At 29.7% G+C, this 17,494-nt stretch overlaps 1 protein-coding gene across 2 annotated transcripts; it reads right to left on the reverse strand.

Annotated features, from left to right (window-relative positions):
* Positions 1 to 1,934: 1,934 nt before the first annotated feature.
* Positions 1,935 to 16,099, reverse strand: LOC107456672 (cytoplasmic dynein 1 light intermediate chain 2). Of its 2 annotated transcripts, none has more exons than XM_016074604.4 (2): positions 15,984 to 16,099; positions 1,935 to 5,137 (listed from the first exon to the last, which is right to left on the reverse strand). In XM_016074604.4, exon 2 carries the CDS (start codon positions 5,121 to 5,123, stop codon positions 3,096 to 3,098), a length of 2,028 nt encoding a protein of 675 aa, XP_015930090.3. In that variant the 5' UTR covers positions 5,124 to 5,137; positions 15,984 to 16,099; the 3' UTR covers positions 1,935 to 3,095. The 2 variants fall into 2 exon arrangements, with proteins under 2 accessions (XP_015930090.3, XP_015930089.3); XM_016074603.4 differs by lacking the exon at positions 15,984 to 16,099 and adding an exon at positions 13,299 to 13,411.
* Between the last annotated feature and the right edge of the window lie 1,395 nt (positions 16,100 to 17,494).

Consider the following 17,494-nt stretch of genomic DNA (forward strand, 5'->3'; position numbering starts at 1 on the left):
TGATACGGCACCTTGATAAGCCAGGAGTACCCACTTCGCATTTGATCTATTTGCATAATCCTACCACCGTAACCATAGCAACATTTCCCTACTTTCTCGCGTGAATAGGCGAGATCTCGTGAGAAATGGCTTATCCTTCATCCAACAACAAAAAAGAGACTGTTGCCAAAAAAGCAAAGCTTAAAACAACTTAAAAAGGAATTCTTTGACACAGATATTGCTTGGACGAATAGATAGTTCGAAGTAAGCTTGGCGAGATTTACAGGCAATATATATCTTTTTTAATACTTTCGGTTTATGTACTATAACTTTGTGGTTTGAGAATAGGTTTAAAGGCTTACGGGATTAAGGTATAAATTAATACATATTTAGAAAATTGTTTATCTTTATTATTCCGTTGCAACACGGAAATTGAACTTCTGAATAAACATATGCAGGATATAAAGAAAAATAAACCATAATTAAGAATAATGGTGCTGTATAATAAATATAAATAGATGGTATTTAAGTTGAGATTTCAGACAACATTCCTCAAAATGTTTGCTTACATTATTGTTCTTACAGTATGCAAATTACAATGGACGATTGACTTTTGTTTTTATTTTATTTCTCGAATAACTATAAAAGTTATTTTCACAATTCTCGCTTACAGTAATGTTATTTCCGATTTATATACATATTGCCATTTAGAAAAGGTTAAAGATATTTTAAGTAAGTAAATGATATAATCTTGCAACGGAAATAAAGGACAACTCAAATAAGTACAACTAAACCTTTCCTAAACAGGGCAACTAAAACTTCCTGGAGCAGTGTGACCTGTCTGGCAACACGTATTCCAAAAAATTCGAAAACCTTGAAAACTGTAAAGCTATTTTCGTCTAAATAACCACTATTCCTTAAACAACATATACTTCAAGTTCATCTCTTTATTAAGAATTTAAGACCAGTGCTCACAGTCTTTAACATGCTACCTGTTGAAAGTTAGGGATCAAAACATGATGTGCCGAAAAGGGTTAACTAGAGATAGTACTTAAAATGGCCATTTTATGTTTCCCAAAAAAGGTATATTTTTCATTATTGTTATGTATATGAAAGAACCAAGACATTTATATCTACTGTAATGTAACAACAGCTTTAATATTTGTATTTAGACAGAGAGTTCCTGTCTTTTCATTGGCTCCTCCCTGGATGAGTGGTATTGACAATTAGCCAAATGCTCTGTAGCATGGAATTAGAGGATTCGAATCTCACCATAACTCTGAATGTATCTCTGTAAATCCTTTCTCCTGCTTGACTATTGCTTATACACCAAGCTTGCTTAGATATGTACGACGATAAAAAATATGTAGTTCTATTGTGTAGCTACCAATATACGGTAGTCAAAATAGAAGTAGGATAGGCCAAAATGTAGAATAGGCTCAAAGAGAATAGGCTTTCAAATTTTACTCAGCTGCTCTCTTTTGATGAATTTGTCTATCACGATTTCTTTACATTTCTTCATTCTACTTAGATAAAGAAAAAATACAAGTAGTAAAATATTTAAACTTTTAGTAGCTTAGAAATACCTTATGCTAACTAGCCTGAAAAGAATTGGGACTACAGTGACAAATATATGATTCCTTAACTTGTTTCAAATGTTGCATGATAACTTATTGGTCACGGTGTAGATGCAGCTACAGGAAAATGAATTCAACAGTTGCACAAGAAATTTAATTTAAGATTATTAATATGAAAGCAATGAAAGTTCCATTTCTCGAAATAAAAAATTATTATTGATTAATACGTGCACAAATAAAAGGTTGAGTTTCCACTTAAAGAATATCGATGGTTTAGGGTTCCATAGACGAAATAATTTCGGAGCCGCTGACCTAACTGAAAGAAAAATATGTAATTAAACTGCATTGAAAATTTAAAACAAAAACGAGATAAGCATGTTTCTTTGCTATATCAACAAATTTATTAAAACAATCAGCCAATCATTCTGAAACATAAATATTTTTTAATACAACAAATACAGGCAATCATGTATTCTCCATGTAATAAATTACTTTTGAGGCATTTGAAGTATAGTAATAAATCATTTTATCATTTTATGAATTGCAGAAAATAACAACAATTTAGCTTAGGGTACTAAAGGTCAGACATTTTACACATCACTAACTCTGGCACATTAAAATTTTTATTCTGAAAAAAATTCTCTCGCGAAAGGCATAATTTTAAGGCCTGCTCCGAAGAACCTTAAATAATTTAATCTTCAAAGCCATCGGATTGTTGCATAGTTTAAAGTACAGCACTGCTTCGATAATTTATGCATATTAAGAATATCTTAAAGCATCAAAGTTAAGTAGGCAAAGACACTTACATTTTGCAAGTCAATAACAGTTATAACAACATACAATTATACAAAGCACTATTTTTTGTTGAGCATTTATAGAAAGTAAACGCTTAAGCAGAAAAAAAAACACTTGCAGGTCATATTTTTTATATTTAAAGCTTAAAAATAATAAATGAAACGAAGAAAGAATCATTGCATAGATAAATTAGGATCAGTACCAAAATCTGAATTAAACTTTGCTTACTGTGTTATCCTGGTTCACATCTTGTACCAAGCGTAAGCAAAAGGTAAAAAAAATAAATCTAACGGAATTTTTCCGAATGTAAGCAGCAATAATATAAATAAATATTAACAATAAATAAGTAAGCAAATATATATCATACTTCTATGCATCATAAAAAATATATTATTCCAATGGGATTTAGAAACAATTTTAGGTGAACCTGTTTTGAATTAAAAGTTAATTCTACTTCATTTTAATATTTAAAGCAAAATTAATATGTATATAAAAATAATTTCAATAATGATAAAATAAATAAATAATTAGTTGAAACTTTTTTTAGTCCTTTTTGTCCAAAAACCATAAATTTGAAATCAAGGATTACAGTCAATATCTTAGCACTAAAAAGTTGCTTTTAAGATTTTAACTGGTAAAATGCAAAAAAAAACTTTGTAAAAATATCGAAGCAAAATACTAAGCTATATCTTTTTTTATAGTAGATAATGGTACTGATACAAAGTAATATTTAGAAACAACACACTAAGAGTCTTTAACGATAATAGGGTTTTCTTTGCTTTCTTTTTTTGCTATCATAGTCTCTTTCAATAAGTCAGGAACAATAGGTCTTGCAGAATCGTCTGAGCACTCTGCCTTTCCATTTACGAGGGAAGAAGTTGGAGAAAACGTTCCATTTTGATTCTGGGGGTTAGAGGAAGCCCGTTTTATGCATTCATCATGCCCACCGGTAAAAGAAGCTTGTGGGCCTGTATTGTAAGATTTTTCCAACAGCAATCGAAGGGGTGGATTGAACTTGCTCCTAACTCTATCAATGCATGCGTCATCAATCACAAAATCATTCAAATCAGAAGATTTATTTTGATAGCAGCAATCAGTGGGGCAAAACGAAGAGCCTTGACTGCTCATGAAGTATTCTGGTAATTGCTGAATGTCTTTTTCGTCACCATCTTCTTCCAAGGAAGACTGAGCCACGTTGCTCGTTTCGCCAGCTTTTGATGCGTGATGCTCTTTGTAACGCTTAATGAATTCAGTGAATGGGTCAGCATTATCGGGAAGTTCTGGAGCCTTCATTTCCATTGGATCTTTAAGCTCATCGACTACAGGTAAGCTCTCTTGCTCAATACTTGATTTATATTTCCCAACTGGGTTGTTGAACTCTTTGTCCCCTTCCGCTAATACATCGGTGTTACCATAACTAAAAGCGCCACCATCTAACGATATGTTTGAGGATTTCTGAGAGCCTAAAGGAGGGTTGTATGCACGATTGCCGGACATTCCAATGGGTCTGTCCACTGGTGCACTGGTTCGCCTGTTCAAAAGACTTTTGAAAAATGTGTGCAACACCGTGTCTCCTTCTCCACTAGCAAGCTTTGCCTCCAATTTTTTCTGCGGAGAACGGACACCAGGGGACCGCGAAACCCTTCTTGAGGTATTTCTCTGCGTTGACGTGGCTGAGAAAGAACTATCTCTATTGTTGGGATCAGGAACTTCTAAAGGCTGCCTCAGTGATGACTCCAAAAAGTGTAAAAAATCTTGATCAGTTTGTGCTTCAACTTCGGTGCAGATTCTCTTTTCGTCGCAAAGTCGACTAGGCTTGATGATGACGTCCTCAAACGGGGACGAGAAAGCAATGGTTGCCAGAGATTCAGCTAAAGTTAGTATTTTGTTCTCACTATCCCATCCCGCAGGTACAAAAATAGAATCTCGATCAAGAAACATCGCGGGAATTCTAAACGGAAAGCCGTACACTTTATGCAAAATATATTTCAGTAAGATATCACAATTCCGATCCTCTTTTACTGACACATAGAACAATGATGCACCGTATGATAAACAGAATTTCCTGAGCGTCAGTTGCATGAAATCAAAATGTTCATCTACGTAACCAAATTCAGTTTGCAGGGTCGTCATATAGTCAGTATTAGTAATAACTACTATAATATCTAAGCCTAAATTGTGTTCGATTTCTTCGTTGCTGTATTGATCCTCTAGTGAACCGTAGATACTTTGTGTTGGTTCAACGTACTTTCTATATCTATCTAAAACTTTTGATCTTTTTTCTTCCATGATATCTGGTGGTATGTTCAAGCTTGCAATATGTTTATCCAAAATCTGCACCCACGTGCAGATGGAGTAGAAAATGTTCCACGGTTTTGCCATCGACGCAGTTAAAATCACCGTGGTATCTGATATGACGTCACTGTTCAGAACGTATTTCAAAAGTCTCTGGAAGCAAGGGTCCTCGTCCAACATCCAAATGTCGAGTTTAGTTGAGTTTTCGCAGTATTCATCTCTAACATTGAGGAAATGATATTCAAGACCATTACCTTTCCGAAGCTTTTCTCCACTGCCTTGAAGTCTTGCAATCAGCTGAGCTTTTCCAGCATCATCATCACCCAACACAAGAACAGATTTGGAAGAAGGCAGTTTGTTTGGCGCGTTTGCCTGACACTCTGCCATCAGTTGGAGCCAAAAACTTTCACCTGGATCTTCGACGAGAAATTCTTTCTCTAATCCAGCATTTTCTGACGTTGTCGCCTCGGAATCCATTTCTTATGAAAATTCTGAAAAATATTTTTGAAAGAAATGGATTAAAAATTTAAAATATGGACAAAGAAAAGTTTAAAATACATATAAATTTAGTTTTATCGATAATAAAAACATTGTGGTTTTTTTCTGATTTCGCTAAATAGTTTAACTATTTTGCATAATACATCAAAAGGCAACGGAAATACCTTCAAGAGAAAAGGAATAATGTTCTTCAACTGCATCTGCATATACGAAAACGTAAAACGTTTGAGGTTAGAAAAAGTAGCTCTGAAATTTAAAATGTTTAAGAAGCCCTTTGATAATTTAACATTTTTATCAGTTATAAAAAAACAGGACCTTTCTCAATTTTGTCACTGGGGATAATGTTTGCTTACATTAGTAGAAAGCACTGTTTCTTTTTTAATCAATTTATTTATTTATTGGAACCATATAGTTAGCATGTATATCTATCTATTTTTTTCCATCATGCTATTTAGTACCATAATATTTAGTTCTCTTTCACAATAAAGCTCTAAGTAATCAAATTACCAACTAAAATATGAACTTCTTAAAAACGTAAGTACTTACGTCACGAAAACAGCAAATTTTTATTTATGCCCTTAAATTATTTTATGCCTTATTTGACCTGTTTGAAACGGTAATCTTCTCAATTGTTTACTTTCTCGCTTTATTTGGGAACAAAATATTGAGAAGACATATTTTTACTCTCAATTACACTGGGAAGCAAATTATTTTTCATGTACATGTACATTATTATGTACATAATACAAGTACTTAATCTTATCTAGTTCGGGTGCGAGGATTTCAAATCTGAAATTAGTTTTGTTTCAAAAGCAACAGATATTTATTAAAATGGTATTTTTTAGTTTATTTTTATTTTTTGTCTGAATGTACAAGTTTTCATATATATATATATATATATATATATATATATATATATATATATATATATATATATATATATATATAACTCCTCCATACTAGCACCATTTAGTCATTTGTTATTTTAATCTCATTATCCATTAAATAAAGAAAGATGAATCAAAAGTTACTCTTAAAGTGTGCAATATGCATATTTATTCATAACACAATGATTAAAAGTAGCCGAAAGGTGAAATTAAATGAAAACTTAAGAACTTACTTTTCCATGACAAAAACCTAATTTATTTATAATTTCATAACTATTTAGCGTTTTGTCTTTAAACTTTGTATGTAAGGTAATACAGTTTTTCTAATTTTCTTTAAGATTTTTTTTTTGGAGTGATAAATAACAAAAATCTACACTAAAAATCTACACCTTTCGTCTACATTATCCCCCTCTCCATTGTACACTTATCTTCTCCTTCAAAAATATCACTAGAGATAAAAAACCTACGAACTTAACTTATTGCATCATAAACTGAAATGTATCATCATCCCCTTCTTTATACCACGTCATATGTGCCAGAGAAATGGGGACACTTAATAGAAATTTGAACAAATTTTAAGGAATCTTGGTTCGGGGTGTGTTCAAGACCTTCAACATGTCGAGGGAAACTGATTGCGATTTTTTAAATTAGCGATGAAAAGTATCTAAAATGTGTTAAAAGTCTCAGGCAAAAGAAAACAAAAATTGTTCCCCGTAGTTACTAAATCCTTCAAGCTATGTTAAATACCACCTTAACAACATATTTATTTACCAATTTATTTACCATTTTTTAAAGTATTTTCTGGTGATTATTCTAATAACAGTAGCATTGAATTGAAAACTGTCTCTCGAGATTTCATATTTTAAATCTGTTTCGTTAGCAAATATACAGGTTTACGAAGTTGCAATATTGCCTTAGGTAATTTCAGCATTTCATTATTTATTTTTGTTTTTCCCACCAGTTTAGTTTGAATGCTTTAGTATTTTCCAGTAAATACTATCCTTAAGGCATTGTGATCCGTAAAGAAAAAATATCCTTTTATAAGCTGAATATTTCTTTTATAAGCTGAAGTAATCGCATAGAATAGAATTATTTTGCGTTGTCTTTATGATAGACACGAAAAAGTTTTTTCTATTATTTTCAAAAAAGCTTATATTTTGTCCTCTGGGCCTGTATCATGCAGCAGTTTTTAAAATTTCCTTTAAAAAAACATTCCTCAAAAGATTGTTTTCAAAATTTCACGTCAATGAAAAGGAAACTATACCTGGAACTTTAAAACAAATAACAAATATAAAAATTTAACTCTAAATATCAAACAACCTAACATATACATACGAAAACAGTTATAGAACAGAAGATATAGGTCAACAAAAATAACAACTAAGCACCCCGAGGGACTTGTTTCGAATATTTTAAATTCAGTTATTGAAAATCGTTTAACTATAATAGAAAATCATTGACTTCAGTTGTTTTAAAGGAAAATTCTATAAGCTGCCCTTTATTCTTGTTAAATAAGTTAGTTATAATAATTAGCACATTCTTGAAAGATAAGTTGGTTTATATTAACAACATAGCTAGAATGGTATATAGCTATTTTCGTCAAAAATGATCAAGACATCAAAAACAAGCCGTTATTTAGATTGTAGCTCCACAATTCATTTTCTTCATAAGTTACCGATGTATTTCTTTAACATTTAAGCCTTTCTTAAGCGATGCGTTTTTTATTTTTATTTATTTATTTATTTTCTAGGGTTCCAAGCCCCTTGTTCGCTGTCGCTCACTAACTCCGATTATTGCTTCGCAATAATTGTTGTTTTAGACTCAATGGAACAAGAAAGCTGGGAAGGCCGCGGTTGAGATGGGCTGACTGAGAGGAGTCTGATTTTTTCGCAGTTAATGAAAAGAATGGGAGATCAGAGGTGAATCAGAAGTGGTCATGGAGAAATCTTCAGAGGAAGGCATTGGCTCACATTGGGCTGTCTGGCCAACTATGATGATGATGAATTGTTGTTTCCTTGCAGAAAACAATTTTTTCACAAATACTGAAATTATTCACTTAACATGTGTGTACTAAAAAGAATTCTGTTTGCTTACGCTGGTGCCTTCACTTCTCACTTCCAAATATTATTATCTATTACCATTATGAACATTGGCGAACAGAAGTAATTTTTCTAAGTAGTCATTATTTAAAACAACATTTATATTGTAACACCATTATATAATATTAAATTGTTCTAACAAATTTGGCGAATTCACAACCGTAATTTAATATTTTCGCTTACCAAATGGGCGGATATATAAAATACTAATTTTGTTTGCATCTTATTTTGCATGAGCTAATCGTTAAGTTCTAAACCATTTAACATCTTTAACTGCAATTTCTTCCTATTATTATTATTTTCACAAAAAATGATAACTGTAAAACAGTTGATAGGGTGGATTCTAGAATAGCCCAACCGCTGGCGATTTTTTTATATCTCGCCAAGCGACTTTTTGAAATTTTGCCAAACTAGGTTTCTGGAATATATTTTGGGGAGATATGTTGCAACATTATAGAGCGTCTATTTTGATTATTTTTTATTTCATTTTATTAAAAATATTTAAATAAATTTGCAATAATTTAAATTGTTTTTTTACTAATAAAGAAGCAACATTGATCCAAATAATAATCGCCAACTTGACGAAATTTCAAAAAGTCGCCAAGGGGTTGGCTGTTCTGGGATTTTACCAATAAAGATTAGATACAATTTTAAATAACTACTTTATCCTAATATACAGCGCAGAATTACGCTATAATAATAATATAATGATAAAAATAATTCTCTTAGTTTTAAACTTTTTAAATAAAAAGCGCAGTAATAGCAGTACAGAAAAATACCTTTAAATTAGGGATACAAATATTATTTATTTTTATTTTTTTTATTTTTTATTTCCAATGAGCTGTACAATCGGTCTTGCCAATGAGCAGACCTAGTGCGTTCTTCAGGGGTGGTATCCACTCTTTCAGGACCACCACAATGGGTGAGATACCGTTGGTCATGTTAATTTGGACGTCTAGTTTCTGCCACACTAGATGGCAGCACCGAGACTCTGTTTGGATGTTAAAGAGCACTAGGAATTTAATTTTGAGGGAAATGCCAAGAGCCAATAAGGCACTCCAGGGATATTTTACATGCCGCATAATCATACGCCATGGCAGCTGAGGATTTTCTTCATCCCGAAAATCCGGTGTCTGGGCCGGGGATCGAGCCCGGGATACAAATATATTTATAGAAAAATAATATCGTCAGGATTTTTACTAATTTTATGCTGATGACAACCAAAACAATTAAAAATGAATGAGGGAAAACTGGATCCTACCATGTGATTTTCCAGCCATTAAAAATGTAATGACAACAATGGAACTCTGCAACACCATCATAAGATTTTTATGCATAGTAAGATTTTCAGAAAAAAACTCTACGAAACATACTGTTTTAGGTCAACATATTTTGACCTACCATTCAATGCCTATCTCGCCAGAAGGGTAAATCTTAGTATAAACAAACGGTGGCATTGTGAAAATTATTAAAAAGCAAGAAATAACGCCTGACATTTTTTTACCGAATAAGGGTTATTTTTATTTCTTAACAACTAGACTAAAAACATCATGTCATAATAATTATGTATGTCATAATACTATGGAATAAATATTTAAAAAATTTTCCCTTAAAATTTACTTTAAAAGGGAAATCTTCAATAGTTATATTAGCAATGTTTAAAAAAAATTAACCAAAAATTATTAATTTTCGTCTCTGGGTGAATTGGGATCTGCACTTCACCATAGTCAATATGAACTCAAAGCGTTTTTTACTTTGAATTACTTCGGTTAGCGAGAGTAAATTCAGTTATTTATTTTATTATATTTGTTCATGTATGTATTTCTTAATTTATTTATTATTACTAAAAACAAGATCGCCAAAGATCCAAGTAGATGATGGCCCTCCCTTTGTGAAAGATAATTTAGTAACACTTTGAGGAAAAAAATTTCTATTTACCTTAAAAGAAAAATGATGCTTCAAATAAATATTTACTTATTGAGATATATTTATCATCTTGCAGTAGAAAAATAATAGTGCCAATAATAATTCTATATTGGCAATGCCAATATTAAAAAAGGCATTCGTGAAAACGAAAAAGCTTCACCGTGTTAGGAATAAATGCACTTCTTAAGTGGACAAAGATAAGTAATGAAATCTAGTATTTGTAACTGACCAGAGAGATGAACGGATTCATATTCTGAAATGCATTTTCAAGTCGATTTAAAAGATAAATAAACGAACATACAGTTATACTACAGAATACTGTTAAAATTTCAAAGATTCATGACATTACCAAGAAATTAGAGAACTTGAAAAAGCCAGCACTATTTAAATTGTTCTAACATCCTCATCATCTTAGTTGGCCAGACAGCCCAATGTGGGCCAATGCCTTCCTCTGAATATTTCTCCATAATGACTCCATCTAATATAATAGCGTAAAATGAAAGACAACGCTATCTATTCAGAGAGCAATTTCAGTGAATTATTTTAACTAAAATACTTTTTTTTAAGTTCAAACGAGCAGATAGTCATACTACAAAGTAATACTGAAACAATTGACAAACTTTGTGAAGCTGTCAAGGTAATTGGAGAAAACGTCGATATTTAAATTGCCTTCACATAAAAAAGCATTAAATTAATAACCATGATGTTTCACTAGTGAACGATTTCATCAAATTATTTTAATTAAAATGCTTATTTGTAAATTAAACGAGCAGATAGTCATACTACAAAGTAATACTGAATAAATCTACAAACTTTGAGAAGTTGTCAAGTAATTGGAGAAAACTTCCTTATTTAAATTACCTTCGCATAATATCATTAAACTAATAACGATGCTGTTTTATTAGTGAGCTATTTTATCAAATTATTTTAATTAAAATAATTATTTTTAAATTAAAAGAGCAGATAGTCATACTACAAAGTAATACTGTTAAAATTTACAAACTTTGAGAAGTTGCCAAGTAACTGGAGAAAACGACACTATTTAGATTGCCTTCGGATAATTGCATAAAATTAATAACGACGCTTTTTTTTCAGTGAGAAATTTCATTCAATGTTAAATAAAGTGCCCACTTTTGAATTAAATGAACATAAAGTTACGCTTCAAAGTAACTAAAATTTTCAAGTTCTGAGACCTTACCAAGTAATTGAAGATCTGACAAGACGAGCAATATTTAAATCACCTTTTACGTAATAGCATTATTGCATGACAGCACTAGCGTCATATGTTTTGTTTGGCGAACTCTACTTCGACGAGATTTGGTAACCAAAAATAATTACTATAAATGAGATATTTTTGAACTTCAGATCAAGTTATTTAATGTTTCAACTAAAGGAAATGTAGCGTGTTATGTAAGCTTCCCTTTTTATCTTCTCATTATTTGGCAGCTGCCATTTTCCCTCACCAATAAAATTATGTTTTTTTTTAAATCATTTAAAAACTCAAATATTTTTTCTATTTAGAAAAAGAAGTATAAAACTTTTTTTGCTCTACATGTGAAACTGTCACTTCTGCAATCTCTCATTAATTTAAAATAACTTTAATTTTGAAAATTTGAGGAGGTAAGGAAGGTAATTTTTAATCTACAAAAAGGTATTTTTCGGTTAACATGGTGAAAGCAGAAAAACGCCAAAAATGTAGACCTCCACCAACTTTTTTAATATTTTTATATTTTATTGATTTTTTTAAATTTTTATAAATTCAATAAAATAAAAAATTAAATGAAATGCAAAATGAAAAAAAAGTAGTTTAAATTCCTTGCGCCTTGCTAACCATTCATGGAACCAACCATTTCATGTACCATATAAAGTACCATATAAAGTTCCATTTTATGGAACCAGCATGTTATGAATTGGGTATCCATTTCGAAAAGTCTTAAAAAAAGCTATTACCACAGTACTTTTATTAGTTACCAATATTAGTATATTAATTACTATTACGCAAACTACATGAACAGTCTTTAAATCGTTAAGCATCACTGACATTATTAATAGTTTGGCACTTCTTATACGACTGCAAGAAACATATATGCATTTCGGAATGCCAAGTAATATATCTAATATTCATTTATTGTCATTTATTTCAATTAAATATTGACCACTAGTCACGAGTCCGTGACGACCGGGAATTGTAGGTACTAAATGATAATAGACTTTTTAAATTATGATACCCCATGAGTGAAAAAGTCTCACAATCCATCCCTGTGTCTTTATTGGGATTAATTACTTTGTTATAACTGTGAAATGAGCTAATGCAACCTATGTACATCAAGCTGTCGAATTAAGATACCTGCATTTAAAAATGTTAAGAACATACCTTTAACTAGAATAATTTCTTTGCTTGAAATTATCCCTAAACACTATTGTATCATTATGAAGTAATGTAGTCAATCAAAAAGCAATTGATAATGAAACTACCAATAATAACAATTATGAAATTACATTATTATGAATAGGAAGTTGAGGAAAGCATAATTTTTCATCAAGTGCAACCAACATGTTATTTTCAACAAATCTTACTTATTTTATGGAAATATATATACTTTTCTTATGAAAGTAATGGAATAATATATTTTTTAAAGAAAAGATTTTGTTAATGTTAGTTATATATATTTCATTTTTTTTTTTTATTTTGGAAAGATTTAGTACTTATCCTATGGTATTCTTTATGAGGAGGCAGTTAAGTTAGACAGATAACAAAAACTTGAGTATAAATACTTATGTAAAAAATATAAAAGTTGGGAAACAAGTAGGATTTTAAAAAAATATTTAAAGATATGAATATTTATTTTTTATAAATTTCGACAAATGATATCCATAATAAGAATAATAATTTGGCCACACTGTAAATTTCTGGCTAAATTCTTTCGGAAATTAAATCATTATGTAATAGATTTATAATAACAGCTTAGTTTCTACCGACACTGAGTCTGTCAGTTTCTGAACACATTTTAAAGCATGTTTTTAAAGATTAAGAAAATGCTTGAATGTATTTATACTTTTTTAATTCGTGAATTTTACTTCGAAACTATTGAAAATTATGCACAAACGTGCATCATTACATAATTTTTTTCCTTGCTTTACAGTAATACAATAGCGAATGAAGAAAAGGATTTAATCACAAAAGTTTATCAACATTCCTTTTTTATGCTGTACATGAATGTATGTTATAAACAACTACTCACCATTTTTATAAGCAACACAATTTTTCTGTCAAATCAAGTCGCACATTAAAATAAAAACATTCACTAATAAAAGGAAATAGAAATAAATTTTGGAAAATGGCTGAACTGAGAATATTTAGGGAAAAAGGAAGAAATTGCTACTTTGCTTCAGATCCTTTCTTATTTGCTTGTGCCAGCCATGCTATGTAAATGTCACTCCTAAACATTACCGATACAGTGATGCTAAAAAGCTAGTGTTTCAGTTAATGGTGGGAGAAAACTGTAGGGAAAGTATTACAGTCAAATTCAACCTTTTTTTTTTATTAAAAAGTAACCCAAGATTGGATTGAATTAACATGTGTTATATACTAGTAAATTGATGTTTAGTAATCGTAGTGGTAGTTACGTCAGATATAATTCGATGAACAGATATCACTAGTTGCCGTATTTGCGAAAGACCGAGAGAGTTGTATTAAGGTCACCGGATTTCGAGTTCCTGTGGTGAGAGCTGTATTAAGTTCACCAAGTTCTGAGCGTTTGTCGTGAGAACTGCATTAAGTTCACGATTATGTCTGCGGTCCCACCTGAGTTGCTATTAAAAGTCGAGTATATGCATGATCCCGTAGTGTGCGTAAATGAAATTGAAAAGTTAAGCGCGAGGAAGACGATGACGCAGTCTCAAATAGCAAGTTAACTGTTCAATGTGGCCCACCCACCGTAGTAGACGTGAATATGTAGGAAAAGGGGCTATCGACAATGCAAACCTTCATCTATCCAAAGGTTCCGCTAGATTGTTTCGAATTAGCTATGTCTCATATACTAATGAATTGTTTAATAATCGTAGTTGTAGTTGCGCCATAGAACCAAATACTGACTTGATTTAACTTTTCTTTAAGAAAAAAATGAGAAAAAATTTAAAAGAAACTTTTTGTTAAAATATTATTTATATGATTTATGGTGATCAACCGAAAGTTTAAATAATGCCAAAAGATTTCTATATAAAGTTTGATGAAATTAAAAATAATGTACTTTATTACATTGATCTGAATTTTATAATACGTCCTTTTACTGACGTAATAGTGGAAACTGTAAAAGAAATTACAACAACTTATTATATAAATCAAAATCTACTTTGATAAATTGATTTTGAAAAAAGAAATAATATGTCAGAAAACTACTATAAAGCAAAGTAAATAATAATTTTTATATCTTGTAGAATTCAAAACTTATTAACTTCCCTTTCTATTTGACTTACATTACTGTATGCATGAAAATCTTGCACTTCTTTACGCACTTTTGTTTCACAAAGAAAAAGCTGCTAACTCCATTATTTTAATTCGTAAATTTATCTGGTACTCATCCATTTCGCCGGCGCAGACAACATAGTCGCCAATAATAAAATAATAATATTATAAATAAATAAAATACTTATTTTTTATTTTATTAGAAAGGTTAAATATATAAAATAGCTATTTGCGACGTGGAAATAAATAAGTACCATTTATTTCAGAGAAAAGGGTTTTGTACAAAACGAAATATCTTAACAACATAAATAGTTACATTTTGATCTGTATAAATTAAAAATAATATTGGAAATATCTATCATATATTAGAAATGCTCAAGAACTAATACCCCACAACTTTTTTCAATAACTGCTTTTTATTCTACTGTATAATATTTCACAAATGAAAAACCAATTGGAAAAGGTTAAAATCATTATTTACATTGTAAATATTATAATATAAAGTACTAGTGTCATTGCTAGTATATACTTATTATATTTAAGTATACTATTAAGATGGAATTAAAAATATATTCCTAAGTAAATGTTACCTACGTATTTTATTCTCTTATAATAGAAATTTAAAAAAGAGAAGCTTCAAATTTTATGAATAAAAAAGCAATCCAATTGTATGTATAATACAATTTAATTACCTACTGATGTTTTATGAAATTTAATTTAAAAATTAAAAACATAGTAAATTTATTTAGTAATATGATATTATTTTAACTCTTGTGCTAGAATAATAGCATATTTATAATGCGTTGGTTGGTGAATGTTAGATTGTTATTTTCGTGACAATATACATGAGTACTTATATCATTATAAAGAATTTTTTTTATTCGCATGGTAAATGTATTTAAACACATTTAATTATTTTCTGTTATAATTAAAAATTAACGTTATTTTGGTAATACAATTCTTAAGAGTACTAGTTTGCTATTTCCTCAGTAAATATTAAGGACAAACATTGTAATTTTAAATTGTACCGAAAAGAAATTCTTTTAAAAAAAATAATATCATAAATAACCAATAATATTTACTATTCTAAATTTATTTTAGTTATCACAACACATTGTTTGAAATAATTTCTTCAGAACATCTGTAACATTGTTTTTTTTTTCCTTTCTATAATTCTTTCAAGCAACGCCTAAGTTTCCCGATCGATATACCAAAATTCTTCGATTTGCGGTTAAAAAAGATAGATAAAATTTAAATCCTACAGATGAAATAAAAAAACTATAATTATTGTCAATTTTAACAACTAAATTTATGCAATAGTTTTCAATTGTAAGTCAATTTGCAGAAAAATCATTAGCAGACGATAAAGAAGGCTTAAGCGCCATATTGTAGAATAATGATAAAAATCCTAAAAATATTGAAATTGTAACTTTATAATGATTAAGATAAATGAAGAACTCACAGATATGTTCTTTATAAGGCATATTTAAAGATGAAGATGAAGATAACTTGGGATGGTAAATTCCTCTGTGTGTCATTACGCATCCTTACAGCTGATAAATTTTTAAATCGTAGTTCAAGAATTCTCCGGAAGATGGCACAACTTTCTATACAGTTTCATTGTACAAGATACTTTTAGTTCTCAATTGTAGTAATAGATGGCAGCATTTGATTTGCGCATGCAAAGTTTTTTGAGAAGAATTAATCAGAGAAGTTTTTTAAAATTAAGTAAAATATTACACGAAATAAACACACGGAGATAAAATCATATATCTGATTTAAAATAAAATACAGTAAAACGCACGGGAATTCTTATTCGAGGAATAAATAAGTATTGTAGTTATCTCGTTTAAAAATATTTTTCAATAATTTTTAGGAGATATTAATCTAGTATTAGACATTACTTTTCGAAATTTTGATCAGTTGTTCTTTAAGCAGAAAAAATACTATTGCTTTCATGCACAACGAACTTCTAAAATATATTTTTATTTTACAATTCATTTTTACTATTCAACTATATTGCAAATATTAGCGAGAAATTTGTTCTTTATTATTGAATTTTTTTTTCTAAAATTCAATATCATCCTATTTTTTATAAATTTATATTTTACTCAAAATTTCACATATTTCGAGAAATTGAAAAATTCTAAAACCTAAAGAAAGATAGTTTAATTAACAGTATTAAAAAATTTGTATCTACAAAATTATAAAATTTGTTTGGTCAGAACATGCTTTTCTTAGTTAAAAAATTGTAATAACTAATATCAAGAAAATCTATCAAACTTATTTTAAAAGGTTGTTTATTAATCAGTTTATCATTAAATTTATAATTACTGCTTTTTTAATTAAATAAATACTTTTTCGGAAAATCTTTCACAAATGTTAATAAAAGAGAATAAATAATAAATTAAAAATCCTTCTTAAAATTAATTTTAAAAAAAAATTATATTTATTATTTGAGAAAAAGTAGAAGTTGTGATACAAATATATTCGAGTCAAAACTATTTATTTTGCAAATAAAATACTAAAAATGAAAGATATATTTACTCAGAAAAATACTGCGCCATGTTCCTCTAGATGAAATTCATAAGTCAGGAATTTCACCATAGTCTTCAGATTCCAGGAAAAAAATTTCATAAAAAAAAAGATTTTTTTGCGCTACATTCATCATATATAATATTTGTTCATCATGTATAATTCCTTATTTTCCAATTCAAACTATATATCCAATTTTGATGGACGATATTGCGCAGCGTTGAAATGATGCGCAATATTTATTAAGCATCCGTTAGATGATTTTTCATCAGCATGCATACCCTCCAACTTATGAAGATTTTGAAAACAATTCTTTCTAGTGGTAGCGAACCAAAGTAGAAATTATTAAAGCAAATGGATCTCTCATAAATCTTTTATCAGAACTTAAGAATCTAGCCATATGGCCTGCACTTTTATAAGTAATAGTGGACAAGTTAC

Source organism: Parasteatoda tepidariorum, chromosome 5 (assembly GCF_982258835.1).
Source record: "Parasteatoda tepidariorum strain Cologne lab strain chromosome 5, Ptep-v5.0, whole genome shotgun sequence".
Classification (NCBI taxonomy): domain Eukaryota; kingdom Metazoa; phylum Arthropoda; class Arachnida; order Araneae; family Theridiidae; genus Parasteatoda; species Parasteatoda tepidariorum.

Excerpts from the sequence above, each read along its gene's own strand:
- LOC107456672 (XM_016074604.4), bottom strand. The coding sequence starts at position 5,123 with ATGGATTCCGAGGCGACAACGTCAGAAAATGCTGGATTAGAGAAAGAA.